Source organism: Anticarsia gemmatalis, chromosome 1 (assembly GCF_050436995.1).
Source record: "Anticarsia gemmatalis isolate Benzon Research Colony breed Stoneville strain chromosome 1, ilAntGemm2 primary, whole genome shotgun sequence".
Taxonomy (NCBI): Eukaryota; Metazoa; Arthropoda; class Insecta; order Lepidoptera; family Erebidae; genus Anticarsia; species Anticarsia gemmatalis.
Genome location: NC_134745.1, coordinates 14,383,037 through 14,407,732, shown reverse-complemented (window position 1 = coordinate 14,407,732; position 24,696 = coordinate 14,383,037). Strand labels below are relative to the sequence as shown.

Genomic DNA, 24,696 nt, shown 5'->3' with positions numbered 1-24,696 from the left:
GGATGCCCTGTTCAAATACCACTATGCGGTCACCCATCTATGGAATGACCGCGCCAAGGTTTGCTTAACCCACAGATCGTTTACCGACCGGTGAGCGCAACTGGCTACGGGCGCCTCCTTTGACTTTAGTGTTTAATTTTGGGGGACTTGAGTATTTAATTCAGGGCACAAAAAAATCATTCTGCCCAGATTGTATAAACTAGGGTTTACCGTAACAGGAAACCGCAATATTGTAATTGAATACGTAAAGCATATATATGAAGCAATGTTTTACCAAATATACATAACATTCGTATTAAATACACCCATCAGTATTACCAAAACACTTATCCAAAAGTTCCCGGTAAGCCGTTACAAGATTGTAATAGCTTTGTTTGGTTCACCATATACCACTAACACGAGTGTTCTCTTCGCAAATAAATTTTATGAACTGCGCCTCAGTAATTGAAATTTTGTTCTGTTTTTCTTGAAATAAACAATGCCATTACATACATATTGTATTTTTATTGCTTTATCTTGGAGTAATTTTGTTACGCAGTCAAGGTGATTACTTAAATTTTCTTTTCTTATTTGAGACTTATTAGGTTCGGAGTTATTTCAAGCAAAAATGCGAGTGAAATATCGTTGAAACGGAGAAATAACTTTTCATACAAGATTACTTTGATAATGTATTATTATATCTTGTCTTATTTACGATGTTAGAACGTTATGTGAATTAAAAACCTTTTAACGTAAACATGCAATCATCATAACTGACAGAGTTAATTATAAAAATCACCTTTGACTGTCACTATAAGGTCAGTCCCAAAAACCTCTTTAGTATAAATTACCAGATAGACTCCGAGAAACATAACTAGACTAACAAATACATAAAAAACGCTAGCCCAACATCATAACAACAAAATCTAGTAAGACAAAATTAAAGTAATCTTATTTTACAATCGTTTTGAACAAAATAATATAATTAAATATCCAACATTATACTTATATCACCATATTAATATGAAACCGAGAAAATAAAAACATGAACCGACGTAAACAAAAACACATGTGCCACATAAAGAAGACAATTAATACTGTCAACTGCATGTGCATCCTTTCTCATTGTAACAAACATGACTGGCCTTCACAAACATGCATTTAATTTAAATACTTATATTATTACAGTTTGTTTCTTCTCAACTGTTATGTTGTTGCTAAATTGTTTTGTTCATTTCGAAGTATTTTTGGTAAGTTAGAGGGACGATATTTTACGACTATCGATCATCTACATCTATCATATTATACAGGCTATTTATACTCGTATGTATACCTTATACATATTAGGGCAATTATCGAATTTTGAATAAAAAGTAATGTGAGCAGCGCCTTTAGCGAATGATATAGGAACTAATTTTTGAGAACATTTTAAGTGTCAAACTTCCGATATCTGATAATATTGAATCGTAATGGAATGTGTCGGTTCTGTTCTAGAGAAATTCTGTGAAAGTTAGATTAAGAGTATTATTCTAGAGTTATATTTGTAATATTCTTCTCACACTAACAATAAAAGCAGGCACATCTGTTGATAGTAATTTGCGCCATATTTTCTAAAATCCTATTCTACCAAATTACATTTTTTATTATAATATTTCTGCGATCATAAAATTTTGTCTCAGTTATTTTACTGTAGTTGTAACAGACTGTATAAAGGAGATAGCAGTAAATTCACGATAAAAACAGATCTAAGGGAAACTGTAAAACCGCGCTCGCTTTTTGATCGTAAAATAATATGTACGGTCAAGTTCAATGATATTAAACGTGGAGTCATCAAATTCAATTTTTAGTAAAGGCAGCTGGGTAGATAAAATTGTGAAAGAATTTTTGTAAGTAATAGTTTTACTTGGGAAAATAGTACCTACGAGTTACTTTACAAATTTTTACGTTCTGTTCTTTTGTTTACTAAAAAAGAGTGTTACTGTGTAAATATCACTTTGCTAGCAAAAAATTTTTCTTTGCAGAAACTTTAGAGATCGTTGAAAATAGTTCCAGATTTTCTGAAAAACTCCGGCACTCTGATGATTTGATGTTATTTCGACCTATAGCTGGGCTAAAGCCAACTTAATATTATAAGGATTAATATTATCAGTAAAAATAAAATAGTAGCCTCTATTATCTATCACATAATATATGTATAACATAATAGATTACAAAATCTTCCCTTATCAGAAACTCGCTCTAATGTCTCCTCTTAGTTCAATTAAAGGCGATCAATATTTTTGCAATAAAACATGATTTAGAGGCAAAGTTGAAACAATTAAATTGAAAGTTACTTTACACGTGGTTGTTCGGGCAATGTTGCAATTTATGATGATATTTTGCATCGCAATATAACAAAAGTTTTCTAATAAATATGCGAAATTTATTATCTTGTATCTCGGGAACAACGAAATAATGGAATTTGTAATGAAGAAAGATGTTTTACCCGTTGAAAGTGACTTTATCAGAACTGTATGATTTAATGACTGCTAAAAAAAAGAAGATTATCAGCACCAAGTAGAATACAGTAGCTAGATGGATCTTTTTTCTGCTTGATAACGTACATACATTTGAAACGACCTTGATGACTATATTTTTGCAGAGATAATTATATGACTATAATCTAGGATAGTAGCAGATTTTAACTATTTTTTACTATTATCTCTTATAACTCAAAACTTAATCATTAATTTCTCGACGTTTCGCCCAAGTTACAGCGTCTTTTGCCTTAGAAATTAGGTTTATACATAAATCATTGTTTCATAATCTTAATCTTCATAAAATTAATTATTCTTAACGGCTACTCGTAAATAAGCCGCAAGATCTAGTCCTACATAAATCCTATCTGAAATACTATGAATTATTCCGAAGGCTTCTCAATTGATATTGGTATTGATACTCCGAGATGATTCACAGACAGATCACGAACGATACTATGACTTACATCGTTATTGTTTACTAAGGCTTCTGTTGAATTCTTAATTACTTTTTGGATGATTATTTTGTGTAGGTTCTCTATTAGACATTGTTTTAGTTAAAGTTTTTTTGCTTCACTTGATCTATCTATTGAAGATTTTGTCATTGTATAAGTAGTTTTACAAGAATGTGCAGCGAGATTAGAAATTGATGAAAGCTTACTTATCAATTGAATCAGAATTCTGCATTTTTTTTTAAATCACGCTGTAGTTAGAAGACATGATCATAGAGTGGGATTTGTAGCGTTTATTAAAATGAGTTACCTATTTTATAATTTACTAGCGGACCCGGCAGACATTGCTCTGTCTACACGTCTTTAATTTGAAAATTTTAAACTTTTTATAATAATCTAAACCATTCTCAGATCTCCTTAAACACACACAAAAAATTTCATCATAATCGGTCCAGTCGTCTAAGAGAAGTTCATACACACTTACAGAAGAATTATATATATATAAAGATATTTTATTTTTTTTTCTTTGTTTTTGACAGATATACGGTATCTATATTATTACTGTCACACAGACAGTAATGGGTATTTCTCATCAATCACAGCGCTCCAAATCTCATGCCAAATAAATTGTTGTTAGAAATATAATATTCTTGATTCACTCCTCCCAACAATTTACTTTATTTTCAATCATATTTCACAAAAAAACTACAAATTACAACTTCATAAACTACTAAACTACTTTTCCTTGAACCCGGCTCAGTAGACGCACGAAATCTGATGTTAAGCTGTCTAAAACACACGATCGCTAACAAGATACCAAGCAATTTATTTCGCGGATTGCTTCATGAAGGAAATCGCTTTTTGTAATACAAAATTAGCCTTGACTTGGTACATGCAATGTCTAGACTTTTTGATATTGAGTTAACTAGGTTAGACTGGTTCTGTGGTATGAGCGATATGACTGTTGATCACGAGGTCTTAGGTTTGAATTTGGTGAATGTTTTCAATATTAGCCCAAACAAATAAGATATTGTTGACTTAAAAATTGACCTCGCGTTGAACTGTCTGCCTCCGTGGTGCAGTAGCTTAGGTCTCTAGGCCGCTACCATAGCGTTGAGAGGTCGTGGGTTCGATAACCACACGTATTACGAACAATTATTTGTGTATCGCACAAATAATTGTTTCGGGTCTGGTTGTATCCGTTATATTATGTCCGTTATTTGTATGTTAGTAAAAGTCCCCGCGACACAAGATCAGTTCTTAGCACGAAGTTTCGTAACGTGCCCGGTAAATGGCAATAGACTAGCCCTATTGCATATGACTAACATTGTTAATGGCGTAACGTGAGTGTGTTACATCTATGTATGCACCTTATAGTATAACAGGCGTGATATCATGTATGTATGTATGCATTGTAGCTGCTCAGACTATGGTTACCTGCCTGGTATATGGTTATACATATATCGCGCCTACTAAACAAAAATATTAACATTGAAATGTGAGATTATTAAAAACATCTCTGCCTGCACCTTTGAGTATATCAAGAGTGATGTTATTAAACAATTATCAAGAATTATAAATAGAATAATATACTTATAGTTTCGTAATAGTTTACATTAAGAGTATTTTTACTACACAAAAATGAGATCGTTATCAGTCACTCAATTCGTTTTTCCTTTAACATTAAAGTGAGCAAATAATTACAGTAAAATACTCCACAAAGAGTGTTCATTTTTATACCAAAAATATTGTATAAATTTTTAAATATTTAACTTTTGTCAGTTCATACATATTTCAGCTACAAAGGGTTACTGAGCCTCAAAAATCATTTTTACAACTTATTTCTTTCATTTTCATATTTGTAGGTACTTTTTACTTATTTATCGTAGTAATAAACCTTTTGTCAAAGTTGTTTAAGTGGCCCGAAGACCTTTAACATGATTTAATTTTTATTTATCAAAGCCGAACCCATTTTTTGGATGCCCATGTCACACATGCCCATGTCCCTACCACTAAGCGGCCACCTAAAATGTACTTAACCCACTAATCGTTTTACTTTAATTGAGCGTATGTATATGACACTAATCATCATTGCGTATGGCATTACCTGCGTCGATCACACCCTCAAATCAAGGTCTCTTAACCAAACAGCCGATGATACAGTAATGTATCTAAAAGTAAAGTAACTAATTACGAGAACCCTAATGTTGATACTCATACTAAAGTTAAATTCCTATTCTCTACTACACAAAGTCCAGCTTTAAACTCCTGAAATCCAGACGTTACCAACACTGTGAACAACAAAAGATTTAGCAACACAATTCACAATGCCATTCTGCCATCATCGGCAGTTCAAGCCAGCGCCCCTAATGAGGCGACAGTACCCGACTTTAAACTTTAACCAAACTATAAATTGTTTAATACCCCTGGCTAGTGGAAACAATGTACACCCGTGCCTTTGTTTCATTTGTCAAACCTCTGTTGAAAACTTAACTATGAAACTTGCTAACTGAGTATTTGTGGAAAAGCCGTTTTTGTTAAGAGATGGAGATTTGGGGCGAAGATTACTGAATGTGGTTACACGTGTATTTTGTTATACAATTTTGAATTCCACTTGTAATATAAAATAAAAACACGCAAGTCAGATACCTTATGTAATTATTTTTCAAAGGAATCGGTTCTCAACTTGCAATCGGCCTCAAGTAATAAACTATAACTGATTGCCTCACAGATTTAGAAAAGACCCATCCATCACACATCAAAATATTTACAACTTTTGTTCATATACCTACACCATTACAAATATGTACTATGCATTACAATGTGTGGAGATCATATAGATTTTATTGACAACTATTTATTAAAATCTCCTGCAAGCTTATTATATGTGAGTTCTCAGTTACTAATAATAACTAAACAGATATAGTGGTTGTATTGGAAAAAGCCAGTGTTCAACTCGAGATCAAAACTTGTAAACCACTTCTTTATTTTATTTTTAAATTTTCCTTCACATTTTTATCTCCATTCTCAACAGACTCTATACTATTCTTTCACAGAAAGTCTTAGTAAAATCTCCTTATACTAAACCACTTCTAACTCTAAAGTCAGAAGCTGATACTCTTCTCACTAGTAGAATATATCTTGGAAAACGTTTTATCTCCCAATTTGTGCTCCAACCAACCGTCTACATCTTCCTACATCACACGCCGCTCCAATTTGTGAGATACGCAGTGACGGTAACTCCTTAGGGCTCGTGTGTATGTTGCAAATTGTTTGTATTATGAGCTTCTGATTGATGTGAGGTATATAAAAGTAGCTGAATATTTATGTGCAATAGAAAAACAGTTACTATATATTCGGAACATAAATTCCTAGATGAAAAATACAACATATTATTTATTTGTATCAATATACAACACTGAGAATCAATTTAATGACTTGAATAAGTGTCAGATAACGTATTCGATGAATAAAACCATTTTTTTTTAAACAACTGAATATAGTTATTCCATTAAAATCAACTGATATTACTCAGAACTTTTGAAACTGGAGTTTTATGATAACATTTAGAAAGACTGTCACTGGATAAAAAAAGAAAATATTTACAAATCTAACACTATTTTGTTAAATATTAGGTCGGGGAAAAAGTTTTTTCGCATTATAGTATGTATGAACTTGTAATAAAATCTCTTAGGCTTCAAGAATCACAAATGAGTACACGGTTCATTAGGTTTCTTTCAGTGAGCTCGTGAGGTACCCAAATATCGACCTTTTTTGTGTAGAGAAAAGATTTTATTACAAGTTCATACATACTAAAATGCGAAAAGAGTTTTTCCCCGACCTAATTTAACTAAATTCAGAAAAAGATGCTTTTAGATTACCATTCTGTTTTTCAATTCCTATCACCATAACATTAATAACTCGCATTACATTTCGAGAAATCACAAGTCACGATTTCACTCCCAGTATTTACACTACATTATCGTCTCTTAGCCAAATGCAAACACGACCTAAAGCCAAATGGCAGTGCAACAAGGAAAATATTATTTGTCTCCGCTGTTAAGCGCGGTAATGGTGTCGTATACCACGCTCATAGTTCACTCGTGCGTGAGAAAAACATTCTCGAAGCGTATCATTTGTGGCTTTATAGGGCAGAGGTGGTAGTGTCGTGTGACATGGCTGAAGGAATTCTTCGAAACCACGACGTCTTCTATAATATGTCTATCTAGAGCAATATTATAAATGCAAATGTTTGGATGTTTGTTGCTCAATTACAGAACGATGTAATAGATTTTTATGAAACTGAGCCGTGTTGTAGCTTAGGTATTAGAATCACTCCACTGGTGAAGTATTTTAGGACCCCAGAGCCTTTCCATCCCCGCACCAGACGTTCGGCTACCGGGGTGGTTTTTAGTGAAATCACCACATAACCCAAGTTAACCCCCCCCCCACAATCACTTAATGGGCTTTATACCTAAATGCTAACTTTTGCTCGGCTTTAACTTCGTATTGTAATACCGCAAATTTTAATTCATTATTTTTGGTAGTAAAGTATTAAATGGAAAGAAAATATCAAAAATTCAAAAATGTACTATAACACGATCAGGGTCGCACGAGTCACATATAGTTTTCTAATAAAAATAGACAGAAAGGTTTTATGTTCAGTTCTGTCCTAGGTATCGCGTTCACGGTCTTTCGATACAATAGTAGAGAGTTATTTTCGAGCAAATGTCAAAGTTTTCAGCGCTGCAAATTGGAATGTCACATTTCACTCATCTCGTTTATGGTCACTATTCAGTACACTGCTGTTTTGATGTAACGTGTTAATCACAATAAGCTAAGGGAGAAAACAATGTACAGCATAGTTTCAAATAGTTGTCTACTGTGATACGTGATTGCCCTCGATCAGCCTTTCATACAAAATTTCTCGATAGCTCGATGCTGTTGTCGGTGATCGAGAGTGGTATATTATAGCGCTACTGGAATCCGATAAGCAACGGTATCAACTACGGTTACAGGAAAAAATTATTCTACTTTTTGGTGCAAAAAAAATGTTCAGTGCAACTTAAAACTTAACAATTAAAATCCGACGTTGCAGATGCACAGTCTGATGGCCAAATCCAGAAATACGTTCCCAAATATATCCAACAGTAAATCAGTCCAAAAAACTGCGTCAGGGATGAATGGGAGTCGTAATTAAATTTAAAACAGTACAAACGTTGTTCTGGCAAAATTAAACGAATTTCATCCCATTGTGAAGGGAAAACGGCCGGCTTATTAGAAGCCGGGAAAAGCCTAGTGTGAATTATTATTACTTTTTGCCTTTCCTTCATTAGCTTTTGGGTAATGAACAGGATTATCGGAGAAATTCACTGGAATTTTTTGAGTATGAATTTTTCATACGCTATTTTTTTAAGCTTCATAGTGTTCTTTGACTGTCGTCATAATGAACTTTAAATTCAATGTTTGTTTTTCGACTTTCTTTTTTGTGTTTTTATAAAAGCTGATGTACTTTAAGAGAAGCTTTTTTCTTTGATATTGAATAATGATTACATTCCGTTACTAATGGCTTTGACGTAGTGTAAATATGCAATATATTCTTAGAAAAAGCTAAGTATTTTAAGCAAAAACGATCTATTGCTTAGACGTTGTGTTTAGCATCCAACAAATTAAAATTGACTAGCAAAGCAAAGTAAAGTAGACTAGCTTTCTTACTAAGCCATATATCCAATACTAACCTAGCTAGGAAAATATTTCGTTTAATTGTAAGACAACAGTCTTCTCGCAAACAACTAAGATATTCACAATACGAGCCAGAAACAGATTTGTAGACGAACACAATCAATAAATTCAGAAAAAAACTAGCATAAGCAATATTTCTCGCTTACTGACGAATAAAACATAGCCTTTGTCTAAGCTACATTTCATAAAAATACAAGCCTTAATCTTCAACAAACATTATTTATTTGACACACATATTATTTGTACCCAAATAAAACATTATCCACCAATTTACTGAATCAGCCAAGCCAGCCAAGAAAAATAAATCGGGGCGCTCATAGCCAGTTGCGCTCACCGGTCGGTAAAAGATCTGAGGGTTAAGCAACCGTTGGTGCGGCCATTCTATAGATGGGTGACCGTATAGTGGTATTTGAACCGAGCGTCTCCGTGCTTCGGAGGACATGTCAGAAGTTGGTCCCGGTTGTTGTCAACTAAGATAACAGTCGTTAAACCATTTCAAAAGCCTCTTGGACGGCTTGAACAAATTTGACACTAGGTTAACCACTAATCATACGATAAATAAAAATTAAAAACTAAATCGAGACGTGTCGTCTAGGAAGATAGACTGAAGTCAAAACTAGATCTAGATTATTCCCTAGGTAGAAATGGACTCAGTTTATTTTATCTGCAAGATACAAACGCAAGCCAGAAATAATAGTTTAATCTAAACAGTTATAAAACTGGATATTTCTGTGGATTTATGGAAGCATTAAAGACATCCAATGCTACTACTTACTATGTAAGGTTACTGATCAATGTAGCGTTCAAGCCGTCCAAAAGTATTTTTTTAACCCTTTACTTCCCCAATGCTGGGCAAGGCTTTTTTAGACTTTTGCATTGAGTGGGATTCAAAACCACGACATGAATCGCAATAATAAATTTACAATACCTATTTGACTCTATTAAATTACGCCAAACCTAGTATCAAAATATTTCCCATATATTCTCCACCTTTGAAACTTTCGGGAATCTTTCATGACGTCATACAAAAGGATGATTACGTGAACGCCTTTCCCCACATCTGTCATGTATACAACCTAAAAATAATCTACTTTTCCATTGTCTCCCGCATAATGTAGGTAATACATATTTTGTTTCGTTATGAGAACAGGAAATAACATAATACGTAATACATTCTCACGTAACTCCATCCATAAATAGATCTACCTTTTCAATAGAATCTACCTTTTACGTACATAATATAATATTAAGGGGTATATACAATGTAACTTTTGTTTGAAAATAGCAAAAAAAATAACCCTTCCGTGAAACTTAATACATACACGAAAAATAATCTATACATGCTAGATTTTGGTTGAAAAACCATTTGTACGAAAAACCTGTAACATAAATTCTTTCACTTTAAAAGCTACCATAAAAGTAGTTCCTACGGAATCCGCCAGAGGCGCTGATCAGGTTTTTATCATATTTCCATTACTCAGTTATTAATAGTTGATAGTGGTAGCAAAGCCCCCTCCACTTAGGGACTTACAAATATACTTTGTAGCATGAAAGTACTTTAGACAGTACTCGAACAAGGTTCCCAAAAATCGTACAAACTTTTAGGCGTTTATCAGTTCAGGCCACTGATCACTTTCAACTAAAAAAGTTGTCGAGTCAATGACCCGAAACAGCTGTTGTAATACCTCGTGTAGACACTGAATAGCCTTTCAAAGTTTTAACATATACAAAACGATACTTTGTTTTGGCAACGGAATATATTGGGAGTAAGTATGTGCCTTTTTAATTTTGTTTTTCTAAACTTTATTTTATATTTTTAAAGTTACGGACTGAAAATAAAACTGATAGTTTGATGGAGAGTATCACACACGATAATTTATCAAAGATTTTTCTAGTAAAAATAATCGACTACCACATCGAAATTCATTATCATTCGTAGTAATGCAACATTTACAATAATCGATAATAATTTTCTCATTTCTTAAAATGTCTAAGGTAGGATGTGATACAAATAACAATACTAACTCATCATATTAAGCTCAGCCGTTGAATTTCTATGAAACGTCCGTCAGAAAGCGAATGTTTTATTTTGCAATTACTAGTAGTAGTACCTACTAGTAGTAATTACACATTATTCGTATAAATAAATTACATGCAAAATACATCTATTCCATTCAAAATACTCCAGCGTGTATTCATCCTAAGCTATCTCTTGGAAACAATACATCACAGTGGTATTAAGTTATGAATTATTGTCGTCTACATTTGCGTCTGACGCGTATACGTAGTGACGCCAAATGTCAGGCATAATCTCGTTGTCTCGATATTCGAGGAATATATTGAAGCTAATAAGATTTTTTTGGGAAATGTGATTATTATTAAAGATCAGTAAGAAAATTTTGATGTTTCATTTTTTCATGATTTGATTTTTAATCGATGTGGTCATTTTATGACTGTTTTTGCTATAGATTTTGGTTTCGTTATAAAATAGGTAATCATTTTATAAGTCAATTAAATAAATATGCTTTGAAATAACGCAGGACGGTGACATGAAACACTAAAGCAAAAAAAAGTAGAGATAATCAAAATTATAGCAACAGCACTAGCATGAATATTTTGAAACTGCAATAAAAAGTCATAAAAACAAAGCAATTTTAAATAATAAAACCCTATATTCATAAAACCCAATACTATCATTACAATAAAATGTGTTATAAAACACCAAAAAACAAACTTTATACCACTATTTTAAATCATAAAAAGACACCTAGCTGCTATATTCATTTAGCCTCAAACAGTAGGTTGCACTTAGGACGGTAGTAGACTATCGTCGTTTTACCTCCGACTGTACCATAAAGCTGAGGGTAGCGTGACTTGAGGTCCCACAAATGATATCCATCAAGCAAATGGGACCGTATGACGATGTCATGTCCTTGGTTTGAAATCTACGGCGAGAGTATGAAAAGCAGTCGTCAGTGATTTTGTTTTTAAAATTTTTCAGTATTTTTTTGTACTGTAGAAATTTACTATAGTTACAAAAAATTGTAAATTGGTTTTGTTATTCTGTCGGTACATTTGTTACGTTCAAGATTGAATTCTTAATTGATAAAATAAAATTTGATAAAAGTCTCAGATTATGTACTGGAGGACAGTAGAAATCAGTAAGATCATAAATATAATTTACTTAAACTGTCATGCACAAAACTAATGTATTTCGGTGTGAAATTAAAAGCTGAATAATTAAAGCAATCCGCTTAAACAGCAAAAGGTGTAGTGAGAACGATTTTCACGCGACCCTCTATACCTGTATAATCCGCAATACTAAGTTGTACATTGCTTCCTCTCTTAGATGATAGTGATTAACACGTTACGTCAAAGCAGCAATGTATTGCATAGTGGCTAACAATTTGTCGTAGACTAGTAAGTTGTCAACTGAGATGCGTGATAAGCTCTGTGTTACTAGTGTGTAAAGTCTTCTCCGTAACACGTACATAACAAAAAAGCTCATGAATTCGTAAAACCTACTTCCTCATTTGTAAAAAAACAAATGAAAACATCCTATCACTTCATAACAAACAATCAGAAAAACAATTAAGTCCACCATCATGTTCCCAACGCGAATATTTTTACGAGTTTTTACGAGATTTTCCGGGATTTTATGAGATTTTCCGAGTTTACGAGCAATCACGTAGCGTCGCATAAAAAACAAGTACTTCCCACGCAAATGGTTGAAGGTTCGAACCCGAGGCAGCACACCTATGATTTTTCTAAGTTATGTGTGTATTAAAAATAATTGTCGCTTGTTCCAACGGTGAAGGAAAACATCGTGATGCAACCTTGCATGCCTGAGAGTTCTTTAGAACAGTTCTTGAAGGTATGTAAATTCCCCAAACCGCAATTGACCAGCGTGGTGGACTCAAGACCCCTCCCTCATTACTGGAGAGAGCAGTGGGACAGTATTAGGTTATTTATTTATTTATTATGTTATGTGCGACAGACTGCGATGTTTTCGTACACATATCGGCCGCGAATTGACATGGCGGTTCGCTGGGAATGACACGTGATGTGGTTAGGCCGGCTGTACAGTTGCGGATGTAATGTCGAAGAAGACAATATTGTTGATTAAATTTGTTATTATATTGTATTTTATTATTGAGCTATACAATAGAAAGAGCTCGGAATAAAAATTATTATCGTGTTAGTATTTTCTTACTCTTTAGATCTGGACAGGTTTAAAGGCCCTAAGCTATTTGCAAGTATAGTAAAATATAGATAATAGATCATTTATTCCTCAAAATCTGCCAAAACATCCAGAATTTTATTATAATAAGCGGAAATCCAAAAATAGTAACAGCTTATAAACTACTAGAACAAGCAAAACTCTCTACCTAAAAGATACAATACACTGAAAAATACTGCAAGCATCTTCCTGTGGAAAATTATAGAAAACTATTACACACAAACAAAGTCGCGAACGAGAACCAGTAAGTACCACGTAGCATAAAATAAACAACTGTAAAACACAAGAATATTACTTTAATACCACTTAAAGTGCTTATCAAAAAGAAAAAAATAATAGCAGAAGCACTCAGGCAAATTTGCGGGCAAATCCAGTTTCACTTAACATAAAGTCAACAACCATAAAACACAAGAACATAACTTTAATACCACTGAAAAGTGCTCATCAAAAATATTAATTACATTACATCACACGGCTCTCAACAAACTCCAACAAACCTAATTAAAATTACCTTCAATTTTTAATTAAACTTTGCTAAGTACTAAACAAAATAATAAGCCTGTAACAGCCTTGAAACAGCTTATACCATCTTATTAGATTATCAAACACCCTGTGTACTGACACGTGGTTAATAAGATTTACATCCTGCAACACCCTGTAAGAGACGTTTGAAAACACTTGGTACTTTAAAACTGTTTGGTTGGGATTCAAAGGCGTGGAAATCATTGGATTAAGGATGCTCTTTGTACGTTATTTATGTGAAGCAGATAAACTGTGTTATAGTTAAGAGATGTGTAAAATTAACTTACTTAAGGTCAATTTGGGTAACTTTGAATCATTTGGGTAACGTTGAACGTGGGAATTTGAACTAGTTTCGATTATTTTTCCATATTATGAAACCAACACAATGGATAAAGATTTATTTTAGTTTAGTAGTAGTTAGTAGTTTTAGTAATCGGAACTAGTTCAAATTCAATGCTACCCAAATGATTCAAAGTTATCCAGGTTGACTGTACGTTTTGTTGCATTCTTTACATTTTTATAGAATGTTATATTGTCAGAAAGAATAAGTTAGTCAGAATTCTTAAAATTCTGAATACTTAATTGTTACAAATGTGTATAGTGTTCGTTTAAGCTTATCTAGTAGTCCATGAATTATATAATGTACAATTATTACTGTCATAATTACAACATAACATAGGCCAAATAATAACCCACAAATCGCAGCCAAAACCAGCCACATGCGAGCGGCCTAAAGCAATATTTCTAACGCTAGTCATTCGCAGTGACAAATCGTCAGCAACACTGAAACTCAATAAATCTAGCCCGAAGCCACGATGACAGACGATTTGTTATTACAATATTACAGTATTATTTACATTGGTAAACTTACACTTGAATTATGACACGGTTTGATGTTAAATTGAAATTCTTGCTATTGTTATTTGATATGTCATTAACTGAGTGATTATTCTTGTTTCAAAGATGTCTGACGGGTAATTGTTTTTGTTGAAGCGACAAGTGACAGTATCTTATATAAGTCTTAGTAATAATAAGGGGACTGACACTTTCCTACCAAAAAATATATGAAAAATGTATCAGCGCCCCTAGCGTATTTTTATGGAACTAATTTTGACAAGAAATGTCAAATGACAGATATTCGATACGAAGACAATGCCCTAGTATAGTGTGTAAAGTTGCTTTACGTGAACGTGGACAACTTTATAATTTAAAAGGCATTGATTAAGTATGTAATTCAGAAATTGGTTTAAAAAACTGAAATTATGTTTTCCACCTGTTTAAATCCTCAGTTGAAATAAAGTAAGTAAACTTAATGATTCGAAAAAGCTATAAAATCATTTTTCGAAGCAACAAAAACATGTTTTCATAAATTTAGTCGCGAAAATTTTTGTTCAATGTATTTGTGTTTATAGTTGCGATAAAATAAATATAAATACTCTTTACCCAATACTTCAAAAACAAGTATTATTCAAACATCGACTCCACTTTCCAATAAAAACTAAAACAAAACAGAAAGCCCGATACATCAGTGCGTCGCAAAATTGCCTTCAATACATAATACTACTCAATTCCTTCAGTAATGAAACTTACGATTTGTCGTTCTCATAAACTGAATCCCCCCTTTATTGGGGGATATTGCTGTGATTTCGCTAGCTGTTCCCTTTTACAAATCCCCTTATTTTCACACAACGTTTAAGTGAATTATTTGTGTTGTAAAAACGTTGAATTTGTAGATTTAAATGTTTGTTGATGATTTCGGTAGTTTTGTGTTGAGGACTTTATTTTAAGTGTTTAGTATAGCGCGATTAGGTTTTTTTTGATACTAACTTTCGTATAAAAGGTTTGAGATTTTTATTTATTTGAAAAAAAAGTGGATAATTTTTTGGGGCTAGTTTTTTGATAAGTACTATATTTTATATGAAAAAAAATCAAATATGTTTCGGTTACAGTGTGGTTTGCGCTTTATTTACGTATCAAAGTTCTATGTAGATTATTTGATCAAATTGATTTATTAAATAAAATTTTCATCGCATGAATTATATTATTGAAGTAACTGAATTAAAATTCAAATAAAAGACAAAGAAGTCATAAAATAAAAACAGTGGACTTTTTACGATTTTTTTCACAATTGTAAAAAAGTTTTTTAACGACAGCACAAAAAAAACTTGTGCAGTAAAAATGAGTTTTTATCATAATGCAATAGTTGACAGAAAGATTATAATTCAGAATTGCGTAAAAATAAACTTGCTCATCAGAACGGCTTCATGAATTCGAGAAAACGTATAAATAATATTAAATCCTTAGTTTCACGAGCTCGTTAAAATTTTAACACGGCGTCCAATAAAATTTGATAGTTAAGTAAACATAAAACAAGGATTCTTAAACATAACTGTGTATTTGGAAAGACTTGCCTATAATTTTATGGTAATCACTTTCAATCGCACATTTTTCTAAAGAAAATCATTAATTCGGTTTGGTTTTATAAGTATCTATATATTTACTCAATTAAATTTGTCAATTAAAAAAAGTACAAAAATAAAACACAATACCTCATTAAAAAAAATGGTTAATTTTATTAAGCCCTATGGCAACATGATTAAATCAACTTGGAAAAGTAAAAAGAAAAATGTAACTACAAAACTGGCAAGAGGCACGCACGTCTACGTACTTTTTGACAGCCAGTGTTTGTGCGGACAGGTTCCGCTCGTACGTGGGGCCTCTATCTGGACTGTTACGTGCTGTAGCGCGATTTTCTATCAGTTCTATTGACTACTGACCGTTTGACGGTTAAAAATACTATTGACGTATATTATATTAAGTAGATAGCTTTGGCATGTTACAATTCATTTAGATTAAAAACATTTTTAAGGCTCTCTCTGCTAAGTTGTCGGACTATAATATAAAATAATTCTTGCTAAGAACGCTAGAGGCGTTTTTCATGGAAGCAGTTGTCGATTAGAAAGGAAATCTGCAAACTAGGTCCTAAATGTTTGTACTTTGCACATGTAAACGGGGAACAAAGGTATCAGTAAGAAGTTGATCAATGCTCTTTTCATTTATGTACCAAGCCTATTCATAGCTACAGAAATCTGATCCATAAAACGTATTTACATTCAACAATAATTTCAAAAGTAAATAAAATTTACTGAGATTACGCCAGAATGAAATGACGTACAATAAATATTAAATTAACTACCGTTCCTCTCGGGAAACGAAAGCGGATAGAGTATTTGTTCGTTTAAATTATGATGGGGATTTAAGGAAAACATTGTATCATTACGTTTTAGTAATTTTGAGAGTGCTTCGGGATATCGATTCGAGGGGAAGGACTCCCAATCATTCTTTTATCGAGTGGCGAAAATACAGAGCGATATTATATTACTTTTATTGGAGACATTTGGTAAAAATAGAGGTCTGTGATGTCTACAACGTAGATATATAGTAGGTATAAGTCTAGAACAAATTGGAAAAATGTGCCTACCTTTGATATGTTGTATATATGTTACTGTAAAAGCCCGAACTGTAGTAAATCCTAAGATTTTCTGGTAAAACCTAAGATTTACCAACTCTCAATGGTAAAAGTCCGAACAAGCCAGAGTTTAAAAACTATGTTACGATATATAAAAAAATCCTCCTTCATAACTATGTTTGTAACTATTTCACGGTATAATTATATACTGTGGCATAGTTATAAAGAAGGAGTTTTGGGCATAGCGACATTGGTAGGTTAGGTTAGAAGGCTAAGGTGGGAGCGAGCGAAGCGAAGCTCCCACCTTAGTCTTCGTGGTTATTTTTTTTTAACCACCCAGAAGGAGGAGCCCCGCGAAGCGGGGCTCCGGCGACATCTCGATATCTTCAAGTGAATATAGGTAAAAGTTCGAAATAAAAGAATTGTTCGGACTTTTACCATTGCGAGTTGGTAAATCTTAGGTTATACCGGAAAATCTTAGGATTTACCACCGTTCGGGCTTTTACAGTAACATATAGATAGATAGACGCCCATAGATATGTAGGCGGTCGATTTTCATATTGTTGTGAATTAAATTGATATTTGTGAGAAACAGAAAATCGACCTTAGTTTTGCGTTTTAGTTTTTTACTTACTGTGTTAACTATATTGAAGGAAAACCTTTGTCTTACCTTGTTTAATCTATGATTATGACAGAATTTTCATCCAGTTTATTGCTTAAAACCGGGAAAATATGTGAGATATTATAAAATGACTTTCGCTTTCATAATAAGCGCCTCGTGTTTTGTCAAGTTACAAATATTTAAAATATAGTGTAATAATAAAAAAACTAATTAAGCATTCAGCCACATTACTGTACTACTTAACATTTAATAACACTCAAACTGCTATCTAAATACTAGAATATCCGGGAACTCAGTAATAACTGGTTCACAATTCTGAGAATACGTAACAGTTTAACGATAAGCTTATTAGTCTGATAGCTACAGGTTGGCTTCCTCTATTCATGACGTATGGGAATACGGATACATTTACCTGCTTTGTTAGGCTTGATACTGTACAGACAATAAACCTAATACTATCTGATGTTAAGGTTTTTGAGGAAACTAGATAATGCTTTATTCAAAATGAAAGCCATCATTTGTCATTAAAAAAATTCTAACTAGTAAGTATCTTATTTAAAAACTCTTCGCTCATGGATTCCGAAAACGTCATAGACTTAGTTCGAAAACGACTTCTATAGAATCCGCGATTGAAGCTTCCCACTGTCAAATTACTGTCGATATTTTTACAATTGAAAATGGAAAATTGATCTCGCCTTTTATCATATTATCGTAAGGCATTACAAATACATTTACATTTATGTCAAGAATTCTATGAGAGGTCGACGGAATAGGTTTGAATTTAATGTGTGCTGTAACTTTTTGCCACTACTTAAAGCAATGAAAACGATAATAATATCAGTGGCTAGTTTTGTTTAAACTGTGCAGGAGACAAACAGACTGACAGCATACATTACAGATACACCATCTTTTCCCTAAATTGCCACATAAATATTATCAGAGTGAAATCTCAGAAACTAGCAAAAACAAACTAGGGCCTAATGACAACCTTGAACAGCGCCATAAAAATATTTACGACGAAGTACTTCAACATACTGACCTAGAAAAACTTACTTTAGTCCTAGTCGATTGATTTCTGTCATACTAAGATAGTTTCTCGGTAGTTTTACGACGCGGACGAAATATTTGATAGAGGTAATATAATTTTGTGACCACAACTTAGTCTAATATGCCTTCACTTCATACTTGATGTGAAGCACTTAGGATATTGTTTTATGTTAGCACGTAAAGGTAAGTGTGTATTACATTATTTATCAGTAATGTTCTGAACACTTGATTGTATATTGCATTTAACCTTATCGTCAATTCATTGTTATGTTGGCTATTTTGGATGCAATTAACGGCATTGATATTCAATTAAAGTTACCTTAGATTGAGATCAAATTTTCAGCTGATAATATCTCGTCTTATGCGGTGATGACGATTATTTTATACTTAATCGATTCTTAACAGCACTGTAAACAACTGCATAGTTAAAAAAGAGTCGATGGCTTTACTCTCTGAATTTCTGTTATAAGTAAAAATATACTTATAAGTATTCGTCCATAACGCCAAAAACATTTTACTTAACCTAGCCCAACTCAAATAAAATTCATCTTCGCTCGTAACCGGCCAAATTCATGCTATCTACAAATTTTATATGCCGCAGTTTTCGTTGATAAAAACACTCACGATTGGGGAGAAATCCCTATAATCTACGCAAAGAGATGCCCCTGTCTCAGCCCGTGGAAGGAACATTTTGTCAAAAGGATTTAAGTGTATTGACTTTGGGCAAACTTTGCGAAATAACAAATGAATCATCGCGAGAAAACCCCGGCATTTTGTTGGAAGAAACATGTTAAGGATATTTGTATTTTTTATTAGATTGCGAGTGTGGAGTTCGGATGATTTCCTCTCGTGAATTATTTTTAGCGAGGTTTACGCTTGCTGTGTGGAGGTTAATGAACTTTGCATGGAAGGTTTTATCACGGGTGAATGGGAAGAAAGTGGTTTCGTTTATTGTTTATTGTGAAGAAACTTTAGAGTTAAAATAAAGTTTTCGATAATATGTAATGTACAGAAAATAATGATATTTCTTTACGCCTACAATTAAGTTGAGGTGGTTCAGAAAAAAGCCTTAAGTGATTCAGGGTCGTTCTATAGTGAACCTATGAGTAGCTAAGTCTATGATTGACAGATTTCAATTTCGCTAAATTCTTCCATATTTCTGTGTAGCAGGGGACAAATGTTTTTTGTTTGTGAGCAATAATGATCACACATAAAGATTTATACATTTTTCTAAAGGTCACACTCTTGCACAACCTTCATTTTAAACAACCCTTCGTTTTCCAATCATTACGTGTACAAGCTTAAAACAACACACGTCAAATGCAAGAACGATAAGCCCACACTACTCATTACTGACGTCAAAGCATTTACGTCATAATTACTTAAACAGCACATTGAAATAATTACAAGTTAGTTTGTAGATTAGTAATCTAATGGGTAAGTAGAGCACGCTAATTGGTCAATAATTGATAGGTATGGTTAGGTCTTTAAATTTGACCTAGAAAGTATACCTAGTTGCGAAGACATGTGTATTTAGTTTGCCGATTCCTAGTATTTGTAATCTATGTATAAACCAAATGAAGTTTATTAACATTGTGTTTAGAAATTGTATTTTTGTTCTCAAAACTTTGAAGATAAAGCGTACTTTAATACATTAAAGTATAGTTTGTCAATGCATAAAATAAAGATGATATTCCAAACGGCTGCTTAGATTACATTGCTTTTATAATAATGTAGAAAAAAAAGGAAAAGAAGATGATCACTATTTATAAAAGATATTATATAAATCAACCCTAAACTTTATGAAAATCATGAGAAAATTTATTCCTCTACAACACAGACAATATCACGTTATTTTGCCTTCTTCTAGCAAATTTTCTCGCAGTAACTCTCCTAAATGAACCATAGGAAAGCACTAAGAACATTATGCGAACCTACAGAATAAAAATATGCCTCCCAAGTCCTTATTACTCTGGTCCTTTCAAAAGAAAATTCCACAATATGACAGTACACTATAACCATTTGCATAATATTTCCGTATTCGCTGACGAAAAATTCAATAAAGGCATAAGGTGAAAAACCCAAAAGGTGAAAAATAAAACCTTCCACAAAGCACTTTATTTTTATACGCCAGTAGTTTTTGCTAAAGCCTTCGACCGCATACACTCGGCTTTGCATGCCTAGGGAGGGTTTTCAGAAAAGTCACCTGAATTTTTGCATTTTTGTCGCAAACTTTGGTTTGGTATTTTTATGCTACGTGGCTATTGGCTATCTACGTTGTTTAAAACTTTTTACAGTTGTCCCGAGACAAATATTTGTGCAGTGCTCGGATCAAATTCAAATCGCTGACATCGATTTTTCACAGTTGAGTTTTAGATTTGTATTCTTTTTTATGTTGTTTCATCAAAGTTTTCGTCTAGTGTGTTATTTTTTTCTCAAACAGTTTTTTGTAACGAAAAATGCAGATTTTCTAACCTGGATAAATTATTGACATCTGCGCGCTATCAAAAACGATCTGGTGTAGCCAGTGGAATAGCCCGCGTAAATTTTACTCGCAATAGCGCCCGAAGCAGGAAATAACATTAAACTACATAGATTCTTAAATTTTCTTTAAAGCTAGAGTATTTTAAATTTTTGATCGTGACCTGATACATATTACAACGTTGGCAAGGAAGCTATACCAATAATCTTATGCAGCCTGAACGTCGGCCCTATAAAAGATTGGTTTTCATCCACTGTAAGCTACTATCTTATGCATGCGTATTCGCTCGCGTACCGGTTAGAAGTCCCATTTTACTTGCAGCATTTGATTTCCTGTTGATACAACTGTTTACTATACAACGTCTAGGAAATGGGGGAACGGAAATTGAATAGATGCGATTTGAAGTATACGAACATTTTATTATAGGACTGTAATGCTTTTTGGAGTGTTGTCACATACATCTTTTAGAGGTTGACGGATGAAAGGATGTTTATAGAACTGTATGTTCCAATATACATGCTTAAATAAATGGAATATTTCGCAGAAAAGAGTGAGTTGAAGGTTAACATCCTGCTTTGCCGTACGGCGAAACATAAATTATTAAACATTTTTCCAAAGAACGAATACATAACGAAAGGTTTATGAATCGTATTTAATCGCAACATATTGTCTATTTATAACGTACTATTTTCTTTTGTTACAGAAAGTATCGACAAATCCGGTGAAGATCCTGTGATAGCAGCGTTAAAGCCTTACGCGGCACCAGACGACGACGATGGCCCCAGAGACCCTTACGCATTCCAGAAATTCTTCGCCAACACATCCACCTTCCAAAGACACGAAGTCACAACCGACGACGTATCGTTAGTCGAACATTTCATTAACGTAGAACATAGTTACGATAACAATGATACGAAAATAAATTTAGATGATAATTCTGATTTAAGGGATTTGAATGTCACTGCGGAGAATATAACAATATCGAGACCGGTACACGAAGATGTTGTGACTAAGTTCCTAAGGTTGATTGAAACACAACATTTACTCGGTGAGAATTGCACAGCTGGCACACATTTGAATTTGGGAGAGGGAGTTGTAGATAGATACGCACAAGAAAGATTTAGAATAGAAGCCGATGTGGCCGTTAATAGAGCAAATATGCTAACAAGACTGTGGAAGTACGCCGGGCCAGCTGTCATGCATAATGAATACTTGTTACATGCAAGCGTGTTCTCTATGGTCGAATTTGACGATGACATTTTTGCCGCTGGGAATTGTTACGACCAACTTCAATATAAAGACTATCAGTTGTTCTGTCCGTTTGCCTACCGTCTTCCAGAAGGTCCTATTTTAGCGAAGGATCTGGCTGTAGAATACAAATATCTGAGTAACACGTCGGAGTGGTTTTACATCGCGCGCAAGAACGCCGAGCGCGTGATCAAGAACCACAATCAGTTTAGAAGAGGTAAGTCACCTGTTACAAGCTCAAAGCGTTCACTTTAATAACAATGTTTATAAAAAACTACTACATTTCAAAGTGGAAAAAAGTTCTTATACTTTATTATAGACATGAATCTATTACGATTTAAATTCATATCGTTTTTCGTATTTTTTATATGTGAAATATCAAGATAAAACTGCTTAATGTTTCATAAAAGTAAACGCTTCAGACAGTCAACCAATTGATAAAGTCAATAAAGAATATTTATACACATTTCGCCGAAAACACTGAAGTATTAAAGGCTTTCTTCAGACGCTTCTACATAAATAAATTACGCGCAGGCCATTTGGTTTGCAAAGTCTCTGCTTTAACTATTAACAAAACATCGTTCCTTTTAAATAAGCTATCAGGGAATCTCAAAGCTTCTCAGTTTCAAATTATTCAAAGACTTGGTAGTACCCAATCTTTTGTTGTTTATACAAAGTTGTGACTCCCAAGGGTAGTATTGCAGGCTGATCGATTTAGCTTTATTTAAGACAATGCTGCGTCAGCTTTGAATACAAACTCTTTGCGCAGTCTGTCAATCGAGACCCGAAGATCCGTTCTTCAAGTAAAATATTTATTCGATGGGTCCGTGAAACGGTTGAGTCAAGTTGTACAGTTATTTCGGGCTCTTTGTTTAAGCTTTGTACAAAGCTTATCAGTTTATTATTTACTTTGTTTTGGGAAATTTCGCGATTTCATTTTAAAGGCTCATGAATTCTGATGCTCTGTTTTAGTTGAAATTTTCCATTCCTAGAATTCGACACGTGATAAATACCTTGTTTAATTTTAATTAATTAAATGATATAAAAGAATAAGGCTATAAATTCCAGGAGAAACATTTAATCTAAACAGGCAGTATACTTACAAGAGCTTGACTACTCTAATATCTGACTGAAAATATATCTTAACCACTCCAATTCTGATAAAACAGCATATCTTACAAAGAAACAATAAGATTTTGTGTAACTTCTCATAACATAAAAACAAACAAAAATAAACTTTATCATAATAACTATAAAGTGTTTTTACGATACGCAAGGGAAATCCGAGATAGCAAAGTTCTTAAGCTACAAGTAACTAATACGGTAGTGCAGTGGAACTAATTCACTTGATACTTGAAACTACTTAATCTCCTTACCACTTGGTATATGCTTGAATTGTTTCAAACAAACTTTTTAATCTTTATAAATAGGTAAAGCTTTCAAGGAATTAGGTGTGGAGGATGTTTACGTGACAACAACATTCGCTTGATAAAACAAAGACCCTAAACTTGTAGAATTATCTACAGCCGGTACTATCGAGTATCGCGAGAGTTTGACATTAAAATGCTACAAATAATTGTTTCTACGGCAGCCGTCAGGGTCGCTGATCAAGGTTTTTTTCAATTGACTGAAACTATAATGAAAAAATATTCTTGAAGTTTTCGATTTCCAACAATAAAAAGTAAAGTGTTTTACTGTGCGATGCATAAAAGTAAAAAATAGTTTAATTTATAAACACTTTTTTGAACTGTAGTGTCCTTGGAGAATCAAAGTTCAGTTATGTTTTATCCACACTATTTTTTCTAAAATATCTATTAAGCAAGTTGACCTTGACCTCAAAATATACAAATCTCTTATCACTTGTACCACACATAGAAAACAACAGTATGCAGTAAATTGTTTAGGCTCCGTGTACCACTATACAATAAAGTACTCGCACCGTTCAATTAACGTTACCTTTGCGAAGCTTGATGTTTGCAGTTACTTTGTTTGTATAGTTATATAAACCGCAATTTTAGAATGATTTGTATGGTGGTAATTTTGTAAAAAGGGACATTTAATTTACTGCCACTTCTGTCTTTGCATTCAAAGGTTTATTATTCAAGTTGACCTTGACCCTAACTCTGCAAACCAATCTCTTATCACTTGTACCACACCTAGAAAACAACAGTATGCAGTAAATTGTTTAGGCAACTCCGTGTACCACTATACAATAAAGTACTCGTACCGTTCAATTAACGTTACCTTTGCGAAGCTTGATGTTTGCAGTGACTTTGTTTGTGAAGTTATGTGAACTGCAATTTTAGAATGATTTGTTTGGTTGTAATTTTGTAGCAAGGGTCATTTTGTTTGTAGAATAGCAAAAAGTAACATTTAT

At 33.3% G+C, this 24,696-nt stretch overlaps 1 protein-coding gene across 1 annotated transcript in view; it reads left to right on the top strand.

Moving 5' to 3' along the window:
* Positions 1 to 24,696, top strand: part of LOC142982519 (metabotropic glycine receptor) — a 153,738-nt gene that overhangs the window by 52,166 nt on the left and 76,876 nt on the right. Inside the window, exon 2 of the mRNA XM_076129058.1 lies at positions 21,775 to 22,536. Within this exon, the coding sequence (XP_075985173.1) occupies positions 21,775 to 22,536 (762 nt within the window). The remainder of the gene's footprint in view (positions 1 to 21,774; positions 22,537 to 24,696) is intronic.